Source organism: Epinephelus moara, chromosome 4, assembly GCF_006386435.1.
Source record: "Epinephelus moara isolate mb chromosome 4, YSFRI_EMoa_1.0, whole genome shotgun sequence".
Taxonomy (NCBI): Eukaryota; Metazoa; Chordata; class Actinopteri; order Perciformes; family Serranidae; genus Epinephelus; species Epinephelus moara.
In genome coordinates, this window is record NC_065509.1 from 22180923 (window position 1) to 22200182 (window position 19260).

A 19260-nucleotide genomic window follows, 5' to 3' on the forward strand; every position below is an offset into this window, starting at 1 on the left:
GCCTGCAGGGCACTGTGACCACCAAGACAAATCCTTGTCCATCCTCATCTCGTAAATGCAGCCTAGAAAACGACACCCACAACACAATTTGTCCCCTAATCCAAATCTGGCTCTGACGTCTGGTGTCAAACTTACGCCTTCTCGTCTCTTTAATGGGTCAGAGGAACAGACACGGGGATGTGAAAGGGTTAAACGTCTACAGTAATTAGAGTCGCACTTCGCGTCGGCGTCCTCCAATACGGAGCCGCGAGAAGCTACGTCCACCCCCTCTCTTTCTCTCTCTCTCTCCCTCTCTCACTCACACACACACACATACACACACACACCTCCCCACAAGCTCCTCCGAGTGTCTAATACACTGGAAAATCAAAGCGCGAGCCTCCCCCGTTCACACACCACCGGTGTTGCGCGTGGAGCACCACAGAGAGAGAGAGAGAGAGAGAGGGAGAGGTGCTTTCACTCTCCTCTCCTCTCTCATCCCCTTAGCTAAACTATCCAGTAAACTTATCCATACACACAGATGATACCAACTTCAGTTTTTTGCTTTTTAATTTTGGACAGGCTCTGCTTTTCTATGTGCTTTTGAGCTGTACAGTTGAATAGCTCTGAGGCGAAAGATGTCTTGGTGAGGTGATTTTACGCACGCAGCTGAAATGGATCACAGACTCTCCAGAGGCAGTTGGGTACCAGTGACTGGGCTGGTTGTATGCCTGCTTCTGTGTGCGTGTGTAGTGGACCTGGTTCTTGCGCAAATTCGGTACTCCATCCCCGAAGAGCTGGAGCATGGAGCTTTTGTGGGCAACATCGCCGAAGACCTGGGCTTGGATGTTGCCAAGCTGTCAGCGCGCCGGTTTCGTATAGTCTCCGGCGCAAAGAGGCAGTATTTAGAAGTGAACTTGGAGAATGGCATCCTCTTTGTCAACGAAAAGATAGACAGAGAGGAGCTGTGTGAACGAAGCCCGAGCTGTTTTTTACACTTACAAGTGGTCATTGAAAACCCACTAGAACTGTACAGAGTGGAAGTGGAGATTTTAGATGTGAATGACAACTCCCCCAGTTTCCCGTGGAGCGAGTTTAATCTTGACATCACTGAGTCGGCTGCGCCCGGCTCCTGTTTCCCGTTAGAGAGCGCACAGGACCAGGACGTGGGCACCAACTCTCTGCGCTCCTACCAGCTAAGCGCAAACGAGCACTTTGTACTGAACATCCAGACGCGCAATGATGGAAGCAAGTTTGCGGAGCTCGTGCTGGACACCCCACTGGACCGGGAACAGCAGAAAAAGCACGAAATGGTTCTGACTGCCTTTGACGGGGGGTCACCGGAACGCTCTGGGACAGCACTGATAACTATCACAGTGTTAGACGCCAACGATAACGTGCCCGTGTTTGACCGCTCAGTTTACCGGGCGAGCCTGGTGGAGAACGCACCGAGGGGGACGCTGGTGCTGAAGCTGAACGCAACAGACCTGGATGAGGGCTCGAATGGGGAGGTGACCTACGCATTTAGCGGGCACGCACCCCTCAAGGTGCGCGAACTGTTCAGCGTGGACCCGTACACGGGCGAAATCCGAGTGAAGGGCATTGTGGACTATGAGAAAGCCAGTGTGTATGAGCTGTATGTGCAGGCAAAAGACAGGGGACCCTCGGCTGTGGCTGTGCACAGTAAAGTGCTGGTAGACATCCTGGATGTGAATGACAACGCGCCCGAAGTCATTCTCACATCAGTGTCCACTCCTGTCCAGGAAGACGCGCCACCGGGCACGGTGATAGCTGTTATCAGCGTAATGGACCGGGACTCGGGAGAGAACGGAAACGTTGATTGCCAAATTCCGAGCAACGTCCCTTTTCAGCTCCATTCATCATTTAAAAACTATTATACTCTGGTGACGAGCGAGTTTCTGGACAGAGAAGCGGTGTCCGAGTACAACATCACCCTCACAGCCCGAGACTTGGGCTCTCCTTCGCTCTCCACCAGGAAAACCATCCTCGTTCAAGTGTCTGACATTAATGACAACCCCCCGCGGTTCTCTCAACCTTCATACACAGTTTATGTGACCGAGAATAATGCCCCGGGCGCTTCCATTTGCTCTGTAACTGCATTCGACCCCGATTCAAACCAGAACGCTTATCTGTCTTATTCTATTCTCGAGGGTCAGATTCAGGGCATGCCCGTGTCCACTTATGTCTCAATCAACTCTGACAACGGCAATATCTACGCACTGCGCTCTTTTGATTATGAGCAACTTAGAAACTTTCAGATTCTGGTACAGGCGCAGGACGCAGGTTTCCCCCCTCTCGCCAGTAATATCACAGTTAATGTCTTTGTCTTGGACCAGAACGACAATGCACCTGTTATTGTATCCCCGCTGCCCAAAAACGGCACCGTGGCCACAGAGGTGGTTCCGCGGTCAGTAGACGCTGGGTATCTGGTTACAAAAATAACAGCGCTAGACGCGGACGCAGGGCAAAACTCCCGCCTGTCCTATCAGGTGTTGCAGGCTACAGACCCGGGGCTGTTCAGCGTGGCTCTGTACACGGGCGAAATCAGGACTATTCGCCGGCTAGTGGAAAAAGACGCAACAAGGCAAAGACTGGTAATATTAGTCAAGGACAACGGGCAGCCGCCGCTCTCCGCCACAGTCTCTATTGTCCTCACAGTGGTAGACAGCGTGCCCGAGTCGCTGTCAGATTTCGGAGACCTCACACTCAGCCCACAGCCCCCCTCAAACCTCGCTCTCTACTTGATCGTGTCACTGAGCACAATATCTTTAATATTCCTCGTGGCTATTATTGTGCTGGCTGCGGTCAAGTGCTACAAAGACAGGGAGACCATCAGCGGGTACAACCTCCCCCCGTTCGCCTGCTGCTGTTGCGGGGGGTTTCAGCCCGATCCGCCTCCGGAGGTGTTCAAAAAATCCAACCTCAACCTGCAGATTTCATCCGCGGCCAAAGTGCCCACGAACTGCATGGAGGTGAATGGAAACAGCAGTCTCTCTCAGTCATATTGTTATAAAGTCTGTCTGACTCCCGAATCAGCCAAAAGTGACTTTATGTTTCTGAAGCCGTGCAGCCCCGGCAGCACTCCGAGGAACAACGAGGCGAAGAGCGCGGAAAACTCGTGGAACGCGCAGAGCCGGAGCGCATCTGTGAACAACGGAGCAACTACTCCCAACGAGGTACAGTGAAATCAGCGGATAGTATAAAACGCGAGAGCTGATGTTGTTCATTGAAATCAGTCTGTTTCACTCACTGTCACAAGAAACCCCATCTCAGCCCTCCATCTGATAAGTATCTAGACTGTGACATTCGCGCATGAAGGTCAAATCACGCATGCCAGACAGATTTCAACTCAACTTGCTCAAAAACTGAGCAAAGCCGTGATTTTCTTCCCTCCTGTCTTCTTATTATTAGGTGTATTTCACAGCATGTTGTCTCGACTGTTTTTTATAATTATAGCAATAATTTATCCTAAGTGCGCAGCCTATGGTAATGTTTTGCACCCGGGAAATGAAATGAGACGATGTGAGATTACATTTTTAATTGACATGGTAATGAAAGTGTAAAGTCCTATCTTGCAGAGAGCATATTCCAGGCGCATACCGTGTCTTATCATCTGTATAGAATGGAGTGAGATATCAATTACTGCGTGAGAGGAAGAGGAGATGTAGTTCAAGTTGACTCCTCTATTCAGTCTTGGTAACATTTCCAGGTGTCATCGCGGCACGTTTCTGCAAATTAATCACCCGTGGAAAAAGCTTTTCATAATAATTCATGAACTTAATTATAATAGTTTGTGACCCTGGGAGATTCATAAATCACACAGTGTCATAGTTTTTATGCAGTGAGAGGACACACACCTGCACATCCAGCACATCTACCTGAGTTTGAACAGAAAGTCAAGGTTAAATACATGACGGACAAGGTGAATGGCAGCTATTTGAATTCATCAGCCCTTTGGGTTCAGAGAATTCCTTGCCGACCAGTCGGGTTTGCGACACGCCTTCTTGTCCTCAAACTAACAATATAGGACAGATAACCTCACTAACTATGCCTCAAGGGCACAAGCACGGCCGAACCATTATACTACACACAATGTGACGTATTCGCAAGGGGGTGCTGTCCATTATTGATGAAAAATGGCAAATGGACGGTTTTGGGGAGACAGGGGAGGACATCGGGAGGGGAGGGGGCAAGGATAAGGAGGGGGGTGCAAGGACATGGCTGGACTGAGACGTGGGCCGCCTGTAGATCGGCCCCGACGCTGTCCTCTGAATGCGAGGGGAGAGAGGGAGAGAGATGTGGCTTCATATTTGTCGAGCGAGGGTGGGGAGGAGGAGGGGCGGAGTGGAGGGAGGGGGAAGGAAGGAGACAAGGAGAAAGGGAATTTACAGAGGCAGGATGTCTAAGCCAGTGTTTTCTAATTTTAATAGACGGGGCAATAGAGCGTAAATATGTGCGTATTGCTCATTGTCGCCTCCCTGTTTTCACCATAACGTGGAGGGATGGAGACTCAGAGCCATGACACCAGACTCCACCAGGCAGACTGAGAAATGTCAGCTCGGTCACTGGCACATGCACCTCTGGCCACAAGAGGGATTTCGAGGTCACGATGATTGCTCTGCCTGCAGCTATGCTCCTTCAGGAGAGAGTGTCCTTCCTGACGTTAATTGGTTCCCCTAATTCACCCGGTGGTGTCCCTCAGCGGACACACACGACTCGTCCTGAGGTCACATTACCTCACGCACACAGTGACACATTAAACCTCAAAGACACATCTCAATGAAACTGTGTGAGCATTACACAAGACAAGTACATAGACCTGCTTAAGTTGACGAATCGGAGGTGAAAAGAGATTAAATGCACATCCAAGCGTGTAAGACACGCAGGACAGGTGCGTGCACGTGGTGTATATGCGCGTTGCGCTGTCTTGGGGTTGTGCATATATACAGCTGCAAGGACCGCAAACTTTTCAAGGCTCTCTGTGAGACTTTTAATTAAAAACCTTGCTCGAGGAGCATCAGGCAAATATTAATGTAAAAATGATGCATAAAATCCACAAAACAATGACGTGTGTAATTTTCTTAATTTCCTCCCTGGCACGGTTTCCTTTGAAGATTAAAATCATGTTTCGTTTCATCCCGGTGGGGTTCTAATTGGTTTTGTGCGTAGTTGGCGGGGAGTGTATTTTGAATACCGATTCTAATAATACGCTTACGTCGCATTCTCCGTGTTAACAACTTTAAGGGAATTAATAGAGCGTGGAATCCATACTATGAGACTCACACCCGGAATAAATATCTCTCGGGTGCTCTCCTTCACCTCTCACGCTGCGCCGCAGACGATAAAAGCAAAACTAAGTGACAGGCGAGTCGTGGCTGAAGGCAACAGCACCTCCGCTCCTCACAACTGTGTTCTGCCAAACGTCCACAGGGCGGCAGCCGCGATCCATGTGAGGAGAGTCATGTCTCCATTTCAGGACAGAGACAGACTGCTCCTTATGTCAATTACCACTGACCTCTGCTGATCCGAGAGGATAGAATGAACATGTGTCGTTTGTTATCAAGAGCCGATTGACTGTAACTTATTGTGAAGAGAGGCATTTCTCAAAATAGACCTGTGCAGGGACATTGTGCCAATATGTGCCTTTGTATTTATTTATTTGTTAAAACTATGTTGAAAAGTTGAATTAAATTCTGTCATGCTCTCTTCCTGCAGCTGAAGCAGCCAAACACAGACTGGACTCTCACAAAGAATCAGAACTCCTCCATTAAAAGGTACCAGTGGTTGACCTTTGACCCTTGTCAAACCAATGTAAAGCAGTTGTACTAAAACAGAAAATGCTCACACAGTGGGCTGAAGTATACAGCTTGTATTAAAATGGATATGGACAGTGGCGCTCCCAAAAATTTTTCATAGGGGTGGGCAGGTGGGGCCCACTGATAGTCTTGGGTGGAACATCAAAACCAAAACTGAATTTTTGGAATTCATTGCTGCTGTTGAAGTATATAGGCCAGTTTAAAACGATGTCAGTATGGAGAGTTAAGGAATTGCATACTGTTATACTTTGGTTTTGTATTTCACATTTAATATCTGACTTGCAAAGACTGATATTGGTACATTTTAAGTTCCATAACAATCCTGTTTTAATGCATGTTAGGCAATTCAGTGTTCTTCAAATAGGCTAGTTGTCCTTTTCCTTAAAAAGACAAGTACATCACTAATTTGAAGGAGTACATTAACTGTAAGGAACAAACATTTACTGGGAACAAGGCTTCCCAAGTTTAGGGGAGACTCGTGAGTGTCCATAGAATCCATTTTCATCCAGCTATCTTGAGGTGAGAGTTCAAAGGACACCTTTGAACATCGCCATGCCAGTTGTTCCCCCTCCAGATTTTGAAGCATTATTCAGACAAGCCATGCCAACATGGTTGCTACCAATGGATGCCTTCAGTTGCCTAGTTTCACAAGAAAACAAAACCTATCTTGAAATGAGTGCAGCACAGCCTCTTAAAGACAGTAAGATTACCCTGGCATTGTTTTCACCAGGAGGGGCAGCAACTGTATCAGCCCCCTCTTGGAGGCACCACTGGATATAGATATTGATTTACATATGAGTAAGGTATGTTGTCCTCTTGTTTACAGTTATAACTCTATCAACATGGATGGCACCCTCATGCGCAAGGCCATGCATGCAGATCCAGAAAACTACGTCACATCCATGGCGCCTGGACAGTACTGGACGTGGGGAACTCACATGAGAGGGATGAAAGGTAAGACAGGTCTAACGCAGTCGACCACTAACAGCTTTAATGAAAACTACACACAGCCAGTGTTTAGTATGCATTTACAGTATGTTTTATGCACCTCAACACAAGTATTGTCTACCACACAGCACACCTCTGTGCTCTTTTTGTAATGACATTCTGTTTTCCTTTGTTGTTCCCTTAATTGGTTCGTTGCTATAGCCTTACCTCATCTCCACCACCACTAACAGAAGCAGGGTTATATTCATAACCCATCATTACCGCTCTGTTTTTGTGTTTTAGTTGCTGATGTCATTGTTTATTGTCCTGAGTGCAAAGCTTTTAACTTTGTTTTTAGAAAAGTGCTATGCAAATGAAAACACCACCACAGCCCTGAGTCAATATTGAATAATTAAGCAGTCGCTTCTCCTCTCTTCTCTCGTTATCTGTGTCATATAACAGACTATAAGATGTCTCCTTCCACCAGTGGGGTCCCCTCTCGCCCCTGGACTCCTCGGTGCACACCTCCTCCCCAACAACAGCAGCCATCCATTCCACCCCACCCTCACCCACACCCACACCCACACCCACACCCGCCCCCTGACTACCACCACAATGTCTACATCCCTGGGACACCATCAGGCTTTTGCACCTTGAGGCCCGCGGCACAGCGAAGTGAGCTGGACGTCCATAATTCCTTCTCCACCTTTGGAAAGAAGCGACGCCTTCAGATGTCCCCCCAAGGGGAGGCTGCGATTATAAATAATGACCTGTACAATGATTGACTTTTCAATAACTGTCTGAAACAGATGGTTAAAATGACAGATAACCTCATATGAAAACAGAGGAAGAGACCGTTGAGTACATAAATTAATGAATTTATGATGTACAAGTGGGATGAAAAATACAGAGGACGCATAAAACTGAAATAATGAATGAATGCATAATCCATTTTGGCTCAAATGCTGATGAGAAATGACATCTGATGGCTATTTATGTGACATGCCACTGCAACATGGTCAATGTATGTGTCTGCCTATTATTATTATTATTATTATTATTATTATTTAGACAATCAAAGTGCAGCAGCAATTACATCCAAAATGTTTTGAAAAAGCATTAGTGGACAATAATTTGCACATCCTTATGAATTTATATTTTTGGTTTGATGAAAAGAAAAAGTGTTTTTTCTTTTTGTATGTTTGCTGACAGAGCTTGTGTGAATATGACAAATAGTATGATGATGTATATGCAAGCTGCAACATGATGCAGACAACTGTAAAGAGGGGGGACTTCCCCCAACATGTACTGTATACATTTATGAAAATAAAGTATTTTTTTCATATGGTCTTTGATATGTCTCTTAAACATGCATGTATGCCCTGCTAGAAGTCATAAAACTCAAGGCCTACTCAAACACAGAGTCGGTCTATCTACATGCATACAGCATTTAGATGGAAGTTTCCCAGATTTTTGTTTAATTAGTTTGAGTCAATTATTTTGGGGTGAAAAAGTTCCCCAGCTACTCTTACAAGGGTAGAAAGCTTTTCGCCTTGGTAAGCTGTTTTCCACGGTGAGGAATAAACATAGTAAAATGCTAACATATGCTAATTGGAGTGCTTGCATTTCCATTTGCCCGCAGAGAATAGTGGGGTTCATTAACTGAACAAACAGAACCTCCTCTCTCGAAATATCACTTTAATTAAGACCACGAACACGAATACAAGCACCAGGGGAAGAGGGAGGGAGGGAGGCGGGGGGTTCAGCTCCAAATGCCACACCTGGATGTGAGCTGGAGGGGCCTGTGACTTCTCTCTCTGTGCCCTTTTACATCTTACTTCTCGGGGAATTAGTTCCTACCATCAACAGATGAGAGCTGGCCACTGGCCAGAAATGAGCAGGGTAATTAGGTCGTCGTATGGCTCAGATTGAAAATAATTCCGCTAATAAGGAAACGGGTGTCCGTAGAGAGCGTGGAGGGGAGCAGGGTAACCTTCTCTGCGGTAAGGTGATCCATAGGGACAGCTGAAGGGGCAGCCATATTTAGGTCAGCTTGGCTTACTTTCAGATGAGTGAGGAACAGAGCTCTGCTCCTAAAATAGAGGTATAGGATTATTCTTACTGTCTGCTACAAGAACTACTTTAAAGTCACATAGCTATTTAAGGATCAATAAATAAACCTATCATCAACACAATTCATGTATATGTCTTCACCTGGAGACTAAACCAACAGGCTCACACAAATATCGATATGTTTGGCGATACTGTATTGAAATTACAGTCTTGTGATAGATGAAATTATTGTCAAAAAAGACATAAAACCTGTTCACTCTGTTCCGTTAAAGCAACACAAAACGGGGTAACTAATTCCTGTCCCTTCACATCCTTTAAACATATTGGTCACTTGCTCTGGGAGCTGTCCAAGGCCATGGTGCTGAATTGGATTTGACCAGTGGTTCTTTCTCAGCCAGCTGCACTTCCGACAGTCGTCCACCAGAGGGCGCATATGGTACTCAATGAACACTGGTGCAATGTTGGATTTAATGTTTTGCAGGCATCCATTTTTCTCTTCATCTCCACGACACACACACACACACACACACACACACACACACCCTGACTTCCATCACTAAAGTTACCCATATGTCCTGAGGGCATAGAGGAAGTATTCAGATCCTTTACCTAAGTAACAGTAGCAGTGCAACAATTTAAAAAGCAGACAAACAATCAAAAACTCTAATAGAACAATCTTGAATTCATTTTGAGTGAAAGTGCTACAGTAACAGCTGCAAAATGTAAATATGATATTGAAAGTAAAAGTAGTCATTACGCAGAAAAATGGCCCTGTGTGAGTTTTACACTGTAATATATGTGATTGGATAACTGATGAATTAATGTGCAAACATCTTTTGAATCTTGCAGCTGATTGTGGTAGAGCTCATTTTAATTATTTTATATAGGCCTATAATTACATTCTTTAATCCAGTGGTTCCCTACTGGTCCAGATTTCTCCTTAGTCATTAGTTCAAGGTCCACACAGTTTAATACATCCAGTGTCATACTTGTGGTTGGTGATGTTGTCAAGCTAATTTGCTGTCTCTGTCAAGTAGCTGCCACTCTACAGCAGGAAATGGCACTTCAAAGTAAAAGCTCTGTGCCAGAAATGCACTGTACTTAGACATGAAGTGTGTTTTTCACAAACTTGACACATTTGCAATTCACTTGCGGTCCATTCAGAATGGACCCACGACCCACTTTTGGACCGCGAGTATAAAGTACAACATTTCACCCTTTATTATAGTGGCCGAAAACACTCCAGTATAGTTTTAAATACCTCAAATTTATGTAAAAATTACCTGGGTAAATGTACTTAGTTACATTCCACTGCTGCCTGGAGCCCAGGCTCATTAAAAAATAAATAGTCTTGTCATGTGCAATCCCACAGGAAACATGCTTGTGATTTATTTAGCATACCAGTATGAGAGACTGTAGATTAATATGATTAGTTACTGACCATATTGAAACTGTTTACTCAGGCTTTTAGCATATACGGTAGTCAAACATTAGATGGGATGCATTCAGCCATCATGACAATATGCAGCAGAGCTCTTGTAACAGAGCTACAAACAAGAACTCTGTTACAAAAATCTTGCATTCATTTTATTTGAAAAGTAATAAAGTAACTGCTGCAAATGTATATAAGGTAAAATCACTTGTTACACAGAGACATAGCCACGTACACTGCAACAGACTGTGTTTAATTGGATTACCTATACATTTATCTGCAAGAAGCAATTGAATTTCACAGCTGATTGTGGTAGAGCTCATTTTAACTGCTTTATGTACAATTGGGTATGTTAATTTATGGCAACACATCCTATTTTATAAACTGACTTAAGTGGAGTAAGAATTTCACATTTCACCCTTTACTGCAGTGGCCTGAAACTGAAACACTCAAATACAGTTCAAGTACTTCAAATTTGAGTAAAATACCTGAGTAAATGTACCTAGTTACATTACACTACTGCTTGGGGCCTAGGGACATTAAAAAATAAATAGTCTTGTCATGTGGAATCCCACAAGCAGCATGCTTGTAATTTATTTACATAGCAATATGAGAAATTATAAATTAATATGGTGAGCGTTATTGACCATATTCAAACAGTGTACTCAGGTTTCTAGCTTATAGGGCAGTCAAATACAAGCTGAATTTGTATTTATCCATGATTTCTAAGCAGTCAGAATAAATGTGCCTGTGATGAACACTTGCACCATCTTGTAACAGAGTTCTCCAGCAGATGGCATCATTGAGTAAGAATCAATATGCACCAAATAAACAGGCTGAAGAGTTGATTCATTTTACATTGTAAACTCAGGGTGTGTGAGGCTGGGGGGTTAGAATGACGTAATCCATAACAATGTCAGACAATAAAAGGAGCCTGGCTGAATTAATTTAGAGGATGAAAAATAACAGAGTGGAGGCAGGAGGGGAAGAGGAAGCTGAAGTTCTCCTCTCTTCTTTCTTTTTAACACCACATACAGCAGTAGAGCATTATTACTATAGGCTGTAATTCAGATTGAAGCTGTGTTTCTGGTCTCACTTTTATTTTGTATTTTTGGGCTTATTGCCTTTTAATTGATAGGACAGTATAAAGTGTGAAAGGGAGGATGACACACAGCAAAGGGCTGCAGGCTGGAATTGAACACATTGCCACTGCAACAAGGACAGTGCCTTTGTAAATGGGCCTGCTCTACCCACTGAGCTACTGGGTGCCCCAACTGATCTCTTTTTTATATATGAAAACAAAGCAGATGCATCTAGATCTATTCAGGCACAGTTACATTAGATCTTGCAAAAGGGTATTCAGATAATGTTTCCAGATACAGACTGCATACACTATTTTTCCTGTGTGTGTGTGTGTGTGTGTGTGTGTGTGTGTGTGTGTGTTGGGCAGGTTTTAGGCATTTAGATGCCTTTCCCCCCAAACGTGTCTGACATACAATATCTTAGCAAGCTACATGTGTTGTGCTGAATGTTTTTGTCCAAGGTTTACAAGAGTATTCAGATTCATGACCTTACAAAAACAACACAAAGGCTCTGACTCCTGAAACTGGCATAAAAACATCAAAACCACTGTCCCACATGCTATCAGACTGAGATAGTCTATGCTGTTAGCTGAAAGTGTAATTTATTTTAGCTTAGCCACTGTAGGAAAACCTGGTGCTTTGTCGCCACCAAGTGACACAGGAAGGTAATACAACTTGACACGTAGCTGAAGAGTTTGTTTTATTGGTAATTAATTAGATTTAGGTCACTTTGTTAACTGTTCTCAACCCATAATGATATCCTCTGGAAGTCTCCTGCTAAATTCTTGGAACATTCAAAACTATAAAGTTGTGCCTTGTTTGTAATTAGTGTGCCAGTTAGTAGTTTTTAATTGTATGTTGTCAATCAATTGAATTTAACTAATACCAGGCTGAGACAGTGGTTCTTAAACTGTGGGGTGAGCATCCTGGAGGGGGAACATAGAGCCACTGTAAGTGGGGCGAGGATGACCAGAGGGAAAATATGGAGTGAAACAAATTTGAATGAATATGATTTATGAAGGGAAAATAAACAGAGTTTGCTGATGCCATCATGCTGACATTTATTTATTCTCTTTAAGATTATTTTTGTGGCATTTCTGCCTTAATTACACAGGAAAGCTCTAGCATGAAATGGGGGGAAAAGAGAGGGGATGACATGCAACAAAGAGCTGGAGTTGGAATTGCAGCAAAGACATGAATTCAAGTTGAATCTTTTATTAGTTGCTTTCCCAGTTATTGTTAATGGTTGATGAAAAAGTCTTGCTGGAGCTCTGTTACAAAAGCTCTGGGGTAAATGCTCATCATCATCATCATCATCATCATCATCATCATCATCATCATCGTCATGATGCACATTTATTGTGACTGAGTATTACTGATGGATGAATACGACTCCATTTAGTGTTTGACTGCCACATAGGCTACAAACGTGGCTACACTGTTTGCAGATGGTCAAAAACTAATCATCATATTAATTTACAATCTCTCATGCTATGTAAATAAATCACAAGCATGTTTCTTGTGGATTCCACATGACAAGACTATCTATTTTTTAATGAGCCTGAGCCCCAGGCAGTAGTGGAATGTAACTAAGTACATTAACTCAGGTACTTTACTTAAATTTGAGGTACTTTAACTATACTTGAGTGTCTCCTTTAAGGCCACTATATTGAAGGGTGAAATATTGTACATTATACTGTACTTAATTTATTTGACAGCTATAGTGATTACAGTGCAGATTAAGATGCTGCATACAAAACATGACGTTAGGAGATATGATGCATTGCAATAGATTAATTATCAAATTATATATAAAGTAATTAAAATGAACTCTACCACTATCAGCTCAAAGATTCAAGTGGTTTTTGCACAGCAATTCATCAGTTATTATTCTATTAGAGTTTGTGTTTGTGTGCTTTTTAAATTGTTGCAATGCTGCTGTTACTTAGGTAAAGGATCTGAATACTTCTTCTATACCCTCAGGACATACACTTCATTTTTAATATCTGTACAGTTATACCTCTTTTAGTTACCCCATGGGTAGCTTTAGTGATGGAAGTGGAAGGGAGTGTGTGTGTGTGTGTGTGTGTGTGTGTGTGTGTGTGTGTGTGTGTGTCATTGGGCTAAGGAGTAAATTATGCTGCAGTAATTTCCATATTCCACAGTTAGAAATGGGCAGGTCTTTGTTTCTTTGGATCAATCTGTACTGATGTCAGTGAAGCACAGCTGTACTGTATAGGCATGACATCACTGTGGTTCCTGGGTGCCAACAGTGCTACAAGGTGGTTGAAAAATGACAAAACAAAGGGGCAATTTCTATATTTCTAAAAGTTCAGTTTAGTCATACTGTAAGCTCTCATCTATATGCTAAGATAATTATGCTTGATAAGTTAAGAAATTCATTGGATGCACTGAAAATAATGCAAGCTGAATGAACATGTCATCAGATGAGAGATGATTAAATACTGGCTACTGCAGAATTTCTAATCCTGTATGCACAGCTTCTGTATAATGTCAGTGCACTCCAACCTTGACAAAGTAGGGACCCATGTCACAACTGATTCAGGATCACTTTCAGTGTAGGGTTTTGAAGCATTTATTTGCTGCAGTCTTACTGCAGAGCTGCTGTAAACAACAGCCAGAGGAGCCCTGTCTGCAGATCCAAGCCTGTGTTCTGGCTCTTAATGTAACAAACAAGAACTGTCTGTAGTTAGTCACAGGAACATAATCAAGCTGGCTAACTGAGATGTTCAATATGGCAATATGTTGTAGAGACCAAAACAAAAAGTAACAAGCAGCGACTTCAACTTGGCCATGTAGGGATGAAAAACTTGCCAATGCTTTGCTGAACAATAACTTCAAGAGAAAGCACACACGATACAGCAAAACCTCCAGGCTTAAGTCATAAACTGAGGGATGAGAGAACCTGCAGAGAAAAGTGGCAGACCTAACCACATAGTGCCACAATAACAACCTCTCCCCAAATGTCAGCAAGACAAAAGGAATCATTGTTAACCTCAGGATGATCAGATAAAACCACACTCCTTTTTTCATCAGAAGGTCATCCATTCAGATTGTTAATAGTTTTAAATCTCTTAGAAGACACATCTCAGACACCTTCACATGGTCAACTAACACCGACTGCATCTTCAAATAAGCACAACAGAGACTGACCTTTCTAGGTCGTTTTCAGAAGTTTGGTATGAACACCAAAACTGTTGGGAATTTTAACTGCACCATTGAGAGTGCTCTAACAGGCTGTATTACTGTGTGGTTTGGCAACCTGACTGCTCAAGACTGCAGACGACTACAAAGGACTGTGAAGACAGCAGGAATAATCATTGCCACAGAACTACTACAGCTGCATGACATTTACACCACATGTTGCAAAGGAAAAGTTCAAAACATCGTGAAAGACACCTGGGGCTGTATTCACAAACACTCTGAGAAAACTCTCAGAGAGCTCCTAACTTAGCTTAAAAACTTTTAGTGAGGATTCTTAGCTTATGGGTGATTTAGTAAAGTTCTCAGAGCAACTCTGAGCAAAGAAGGGACAGAAACCTTTACCTTAGTAATGACATGTGGTTGACCCCGTTGCTAGTTATGATGCGTTCTTTAACAGATGTGATTGGTTGTGGCAGACATGCTCTTTGTGAGCCTGTAAGGCCAGGTCTCCCTTGAAAAAGAGATTCTTAATCTCAATGGGACTAACCTGGCTAAATAAAGGTTAAATAAATAAGGTGTGAACACCCAGTGGAAATGAAATGAACTGCTGACTGTGTTGTCACTGTTAGTGTAATCACTCTGCTGATGGAAGGTTGAGGCAGACACAGGAATCACTGCTGCACTGTTACATTTTTCCAGTTTTCCAAATATTTGAGTGTTGTGATCATTTTATTTCTGGTGTTATAGAGTTAGGTGGGAAATGTGTGTTTATCTCTAATGAGATCAACCACATATATTATCCCTGCACAATTTAATCTGTAGCTTTTCATTTACTCACTGTCATCCAGCATTTGGACAATATTTCTCTGACCACTTTGTGTTTCCCCCCCTTCTCCTAACAGCTTTTCACCTTAGGAGCTCTCTTAAGTTCTTAGAGGCTTTGCGACTAACTTTTACCTTTACAAGGACCTAGTCTTAACTTAAAGGAAAACTTCTAAGAAAATGTCACAATTCTAAGATTTTTCTTAGAATTTTGTCACTAGGAACACGTCTTAGCACTAGGAGGCTTTGTTAATGGCCCCTGGCTTCCTGTTCATGCTCTATTCTCGCTCCTTCTGTCGAAAAACTTTACCGGAGCATCAGATCCCACACCACCCATCTCAGAAACAGCTTCCTTACTGAGGTAGGTAGGTATCTATATGCACTGCATATTGTTGCTTATAGACTGTATGTACTGTATATTGTGTGTAATGTTATTTCCTATTGCTGTCTGGGGATGTGTGCCCTGTGTGTGGGCAGAGAGTGCCACTAAGCACAAGCATTTCATTGTAATTTTTTACACAAGAATAAATTTGAACTTGAACTCAGGTAGGAGGAGAGTTTTTATTGCTCTTATCTTTCATCACTGGTTATGTTTGTGAATAATAAAGGGGTCTGTGGGTTAAAAAGTTAAGATAAGGTCACAGCAGGGTAAAGTTTAGAAGCACAGAGCCCCCATGCACTACTGGCTCATTAGGGGTTAAAAGGTGTGACATAAAGCCAGTGGCAGGAACTAACAAAGTGTGTGTCCTAAAGTATTATACAGTTTTGAAGTTTGTTTTAGTTGATGTTTTATACTGCTTTACAGCTCTCCACTAGATTGCAGACAGTCCCATGTAGAAGATGGGACATAAAGCTACAGGTGCAATCTGTCTTTCTTTTTCCCTCTGCAGGCCACAGCATGGTGTACAAAATGATATGAATTGATACTTAAGGTAACCTGAAAAAGTTGTCAGTGTAACAATGACTTTATAAAGTTATTTAGGGTAATACATTTCCTATCTGTGTCCTCATACTCAGAAAAACCTGGGCTTTGCCACAAACAACATGCAAAATATTTATTTTTAGGCTGTTAGGCACACTGATGATTTCAGACAGCAACATGAAACATGAATGATGACAAGCCCCGGCAGTCTGAGTGGTACCATCAGGCCTTTTAAAAACGTTTAATTACATATTATGATGACATGATCAACTCATTCATCAGAGGACATCTAGATAAGATCCCCGAAGTGAAAACTGCAAGTTCCCACGAGGCTCAAAAGTGATACTGTCTTTCCCTAGACTGAGTTTAAACTGAATTCCACTTGCATTACACAGGCTGTTTTCACTGCTGCTCACATTAAAGCTGCTGGTTTGATTTTCCTAATTAGTATGAAACATTGCAGAGTTTTGAGCCTGGGAATGATTTGTTCAGCTGTTGTTGATTAATTCAATATGAGGTTCAATAATATATCAATAATTAGGCTGAGTGGATACTCACAATGATCAAGGCTGACCTAGATTTGGCTCCTTATAAACGGGTCATATGTCAGAGGAAAAAAACCTCTCATTGTACTTTATTTCAGTTCCATTATTTACTTTGTATTGTAACAGCTTGCTTTGTTTTTGTTGCCTTTAGCTGGAGTAAAAAAATGGCTAGGAGCCATTAGTCAAATTCTATTTTCCTTTGGCTCCTCTGTTCTGTATAAATGTGCACACTCAGCAGCAGAGAAAATCCCAAGCTGGAGGGATGTAATCAAACAGTGTAAAACAGTGATTTAAAACGCAATTTATCTCTCCCCTTGGTTTTACAAAACAATACCGAACAAGGTATTCACTTTCACTAGAATAGAATAGAATAGAATAAAATAAAATAAAATAAAAAAATGAAATAAAATAAAATAATAAAAAAAACAATAAAAAATAAAATATAAGCAGCTTTGGCATTATATAATTTAACATTTAACCAAAATTATTCATATTCACAATTAAACTGTTTTGATTTTTGTTTTATTTCATTAAGCCTGATTATACAAGGGTATCTGGCTTGCTTAATATTAAAATAATGTCAATGCAATCACTGGTAAAACATGTTATTTACATGGATCCAACCTCAGTTACATCATTTAACACCCTCCAGTTCATTTTCTATATGTCTTGTTTGGGAGCTGAAACTTTTACAGTGTGAAATTTGACTTGATTGACTTGACTTTATTATCAGAGAAAAATCTGAATATTTTCTTGCATCCCAGGACGTCAACTGTTTTACACTCTCTAAATCTTCTGTGTGATGGCAAAAGCTGATATTCTTTAAATAAAGTGTGAGAGGGATCTGGTGTAATATCACCTGCCAGAGAAATGCATAAGAGGCAGGGTACACTATTGCCAGTCTATAACAGCTTTAACCCACACTGACAGGCAAGACGTTTGCATTCATTTTTTAGGCCACTCTAAATTTAGGAAGCTGCTAATTCACCTGACCCGCATGTCTTTGAACAGAAATGAGAAATCTGCACCAAGAGGACCAGAAAGAACACTGCCATTGTGTTTAACTCTTTCCTGTATGAGCACCTCTATGACGCTGCTACCTGCTGAGCCACTTCATCACTGAACATTTAAAAAAAAAAAAAAAAAAAAAAAAATCACTGTGTGTGCAGATGTGGGACTTAATGAGTTGCATACAGAGGGTTTGGACAAACTTAACAGGAACAATTTACAATAATTTATTCAATAGATTATGTTTTTATTGAACTGCATTATGTTGCAGGTGTTCCTTTTAGTTTTACCACCACAAGATGTTGACAACATTATCACCCTATAAATTAATACTACAAAAAACAATACATTGTTGTTAAAATAGGCAGTGAATGGGTTTGTGTGTTGAGGAAAAAAACAAAGAAACTTTGTGAATATGCAGCTCTACATTTGTAGTTATAGGTCATTAAAAAGTCAAGATAAATGGCAGTCACATTATAGCTAAGAATGCCCCAAATTACTCAAACAAGTATTTGCTACCTTGTCTCTCTTGGGCACATTATAGTTTAGTCGTCTTTAACAAAAAAGACAGCTACTGATGTGTCATGTCATCTCTAGTAAATATGGAGAACCGTTTGCAGTTAGTGCCTGAAGATGGTCCAGCCTCATGTTATTTATTTTTCTGATGCTGGAAATAATGATAGGGCACAGTTTCTAATCAGTCTGTTAAGTTTTATAAAATATATATCACATAATTCAACCAGGAAAATAGCAAATGAAGATAACATTACAGTCTTGCTGCACCAAAATAGCACATACACATGGAAACATGACAAGATAAATTACATGCAGGGAGCACTGAAAATAATCTCATATCATATTATTATCTCATTATTAAAAGTATTTTACAAAAACGGCAGCTAACAAATATCAGCCAACAGTGAGGAGTGAATATGAGTGTTAGCGTCTTTAAATATGCCACCAATGAAATGTGATGTAGTTGGAACAGAATCAGTGAGTTGATGGAGCAACAAAATGTCTGTTATGACGCCTCATATGATATTCCATAGTAAATGACATGACTTTCTTGGGGGGGGGAGGTCTTATGCTGCAGAAATACAGCACTATATGCAATCCATGGCAGAACTCATAAAATACAGTGCAGTTTTAACATGCAGTTCAGCTGAACCTGTAATTCTTAGTCAGAGAGTACAGTGGCAGCCCTTCCACAGGAAAAAAAAAGAATTCTGCTACAGTTACTGTACTATGTGCAGTCTCTGTCACAGGGTGTCACTGTTGACCACTAAAGTATAATACAGCTCTCTCCTGGTCGTCATGACACACCCATTTGTGAAGGGTGTAGGACACAGCTTTCTGGAAGATAAGCTTTTTATTTTTTAAATTAGCAAAAGACATGTCCTAAGATATTTTTTCTGATCTTAAAAATCAACAAAAACGACACACATTTTTAGAATCTGGACTACTGTTT

At 41.8% G+C, this 19260-nt stretch overlaps 1 protein-coding gene across 2 annotated transcripts; it reads left to right on the plus strand.

Moving 5' to 3' along the window:
* The first annotated feature begins 371 nt into the window (after positions 1-371).
* si:ch73-233f7.1 (uncharacterized protein LOC100537710 homolog) lies at positions 372-8061 on the plus strand. 2 transcript variants are annotated; one of them, XM_050043069.1, is made up of 5 exons: positions 372-2972; positions 3063-3176; positions 5716-5774; positions 6643-6770; positions 7206-8061. In XM_050043069.1, exons 1-5 carry the CDS (start codon positions 654-656, stop codon positions 7526-7528), a joined length of 2943 nt encoding a protein of 980 aa, XP_049899026.1. In that variant the 5' UTR covers positions 372-653; the 3' UTR covers positions 7529-8061. The 2 variants fall into 2 exon arrangements, with proteins under 2 accessions (XP_049899026.1, XP_049899025.1); XM_050043068.1 differs by having other exon boundaries at positions 372-3176.
* Positions 8062-19260: the final 11199 nt, after the last annotated feature.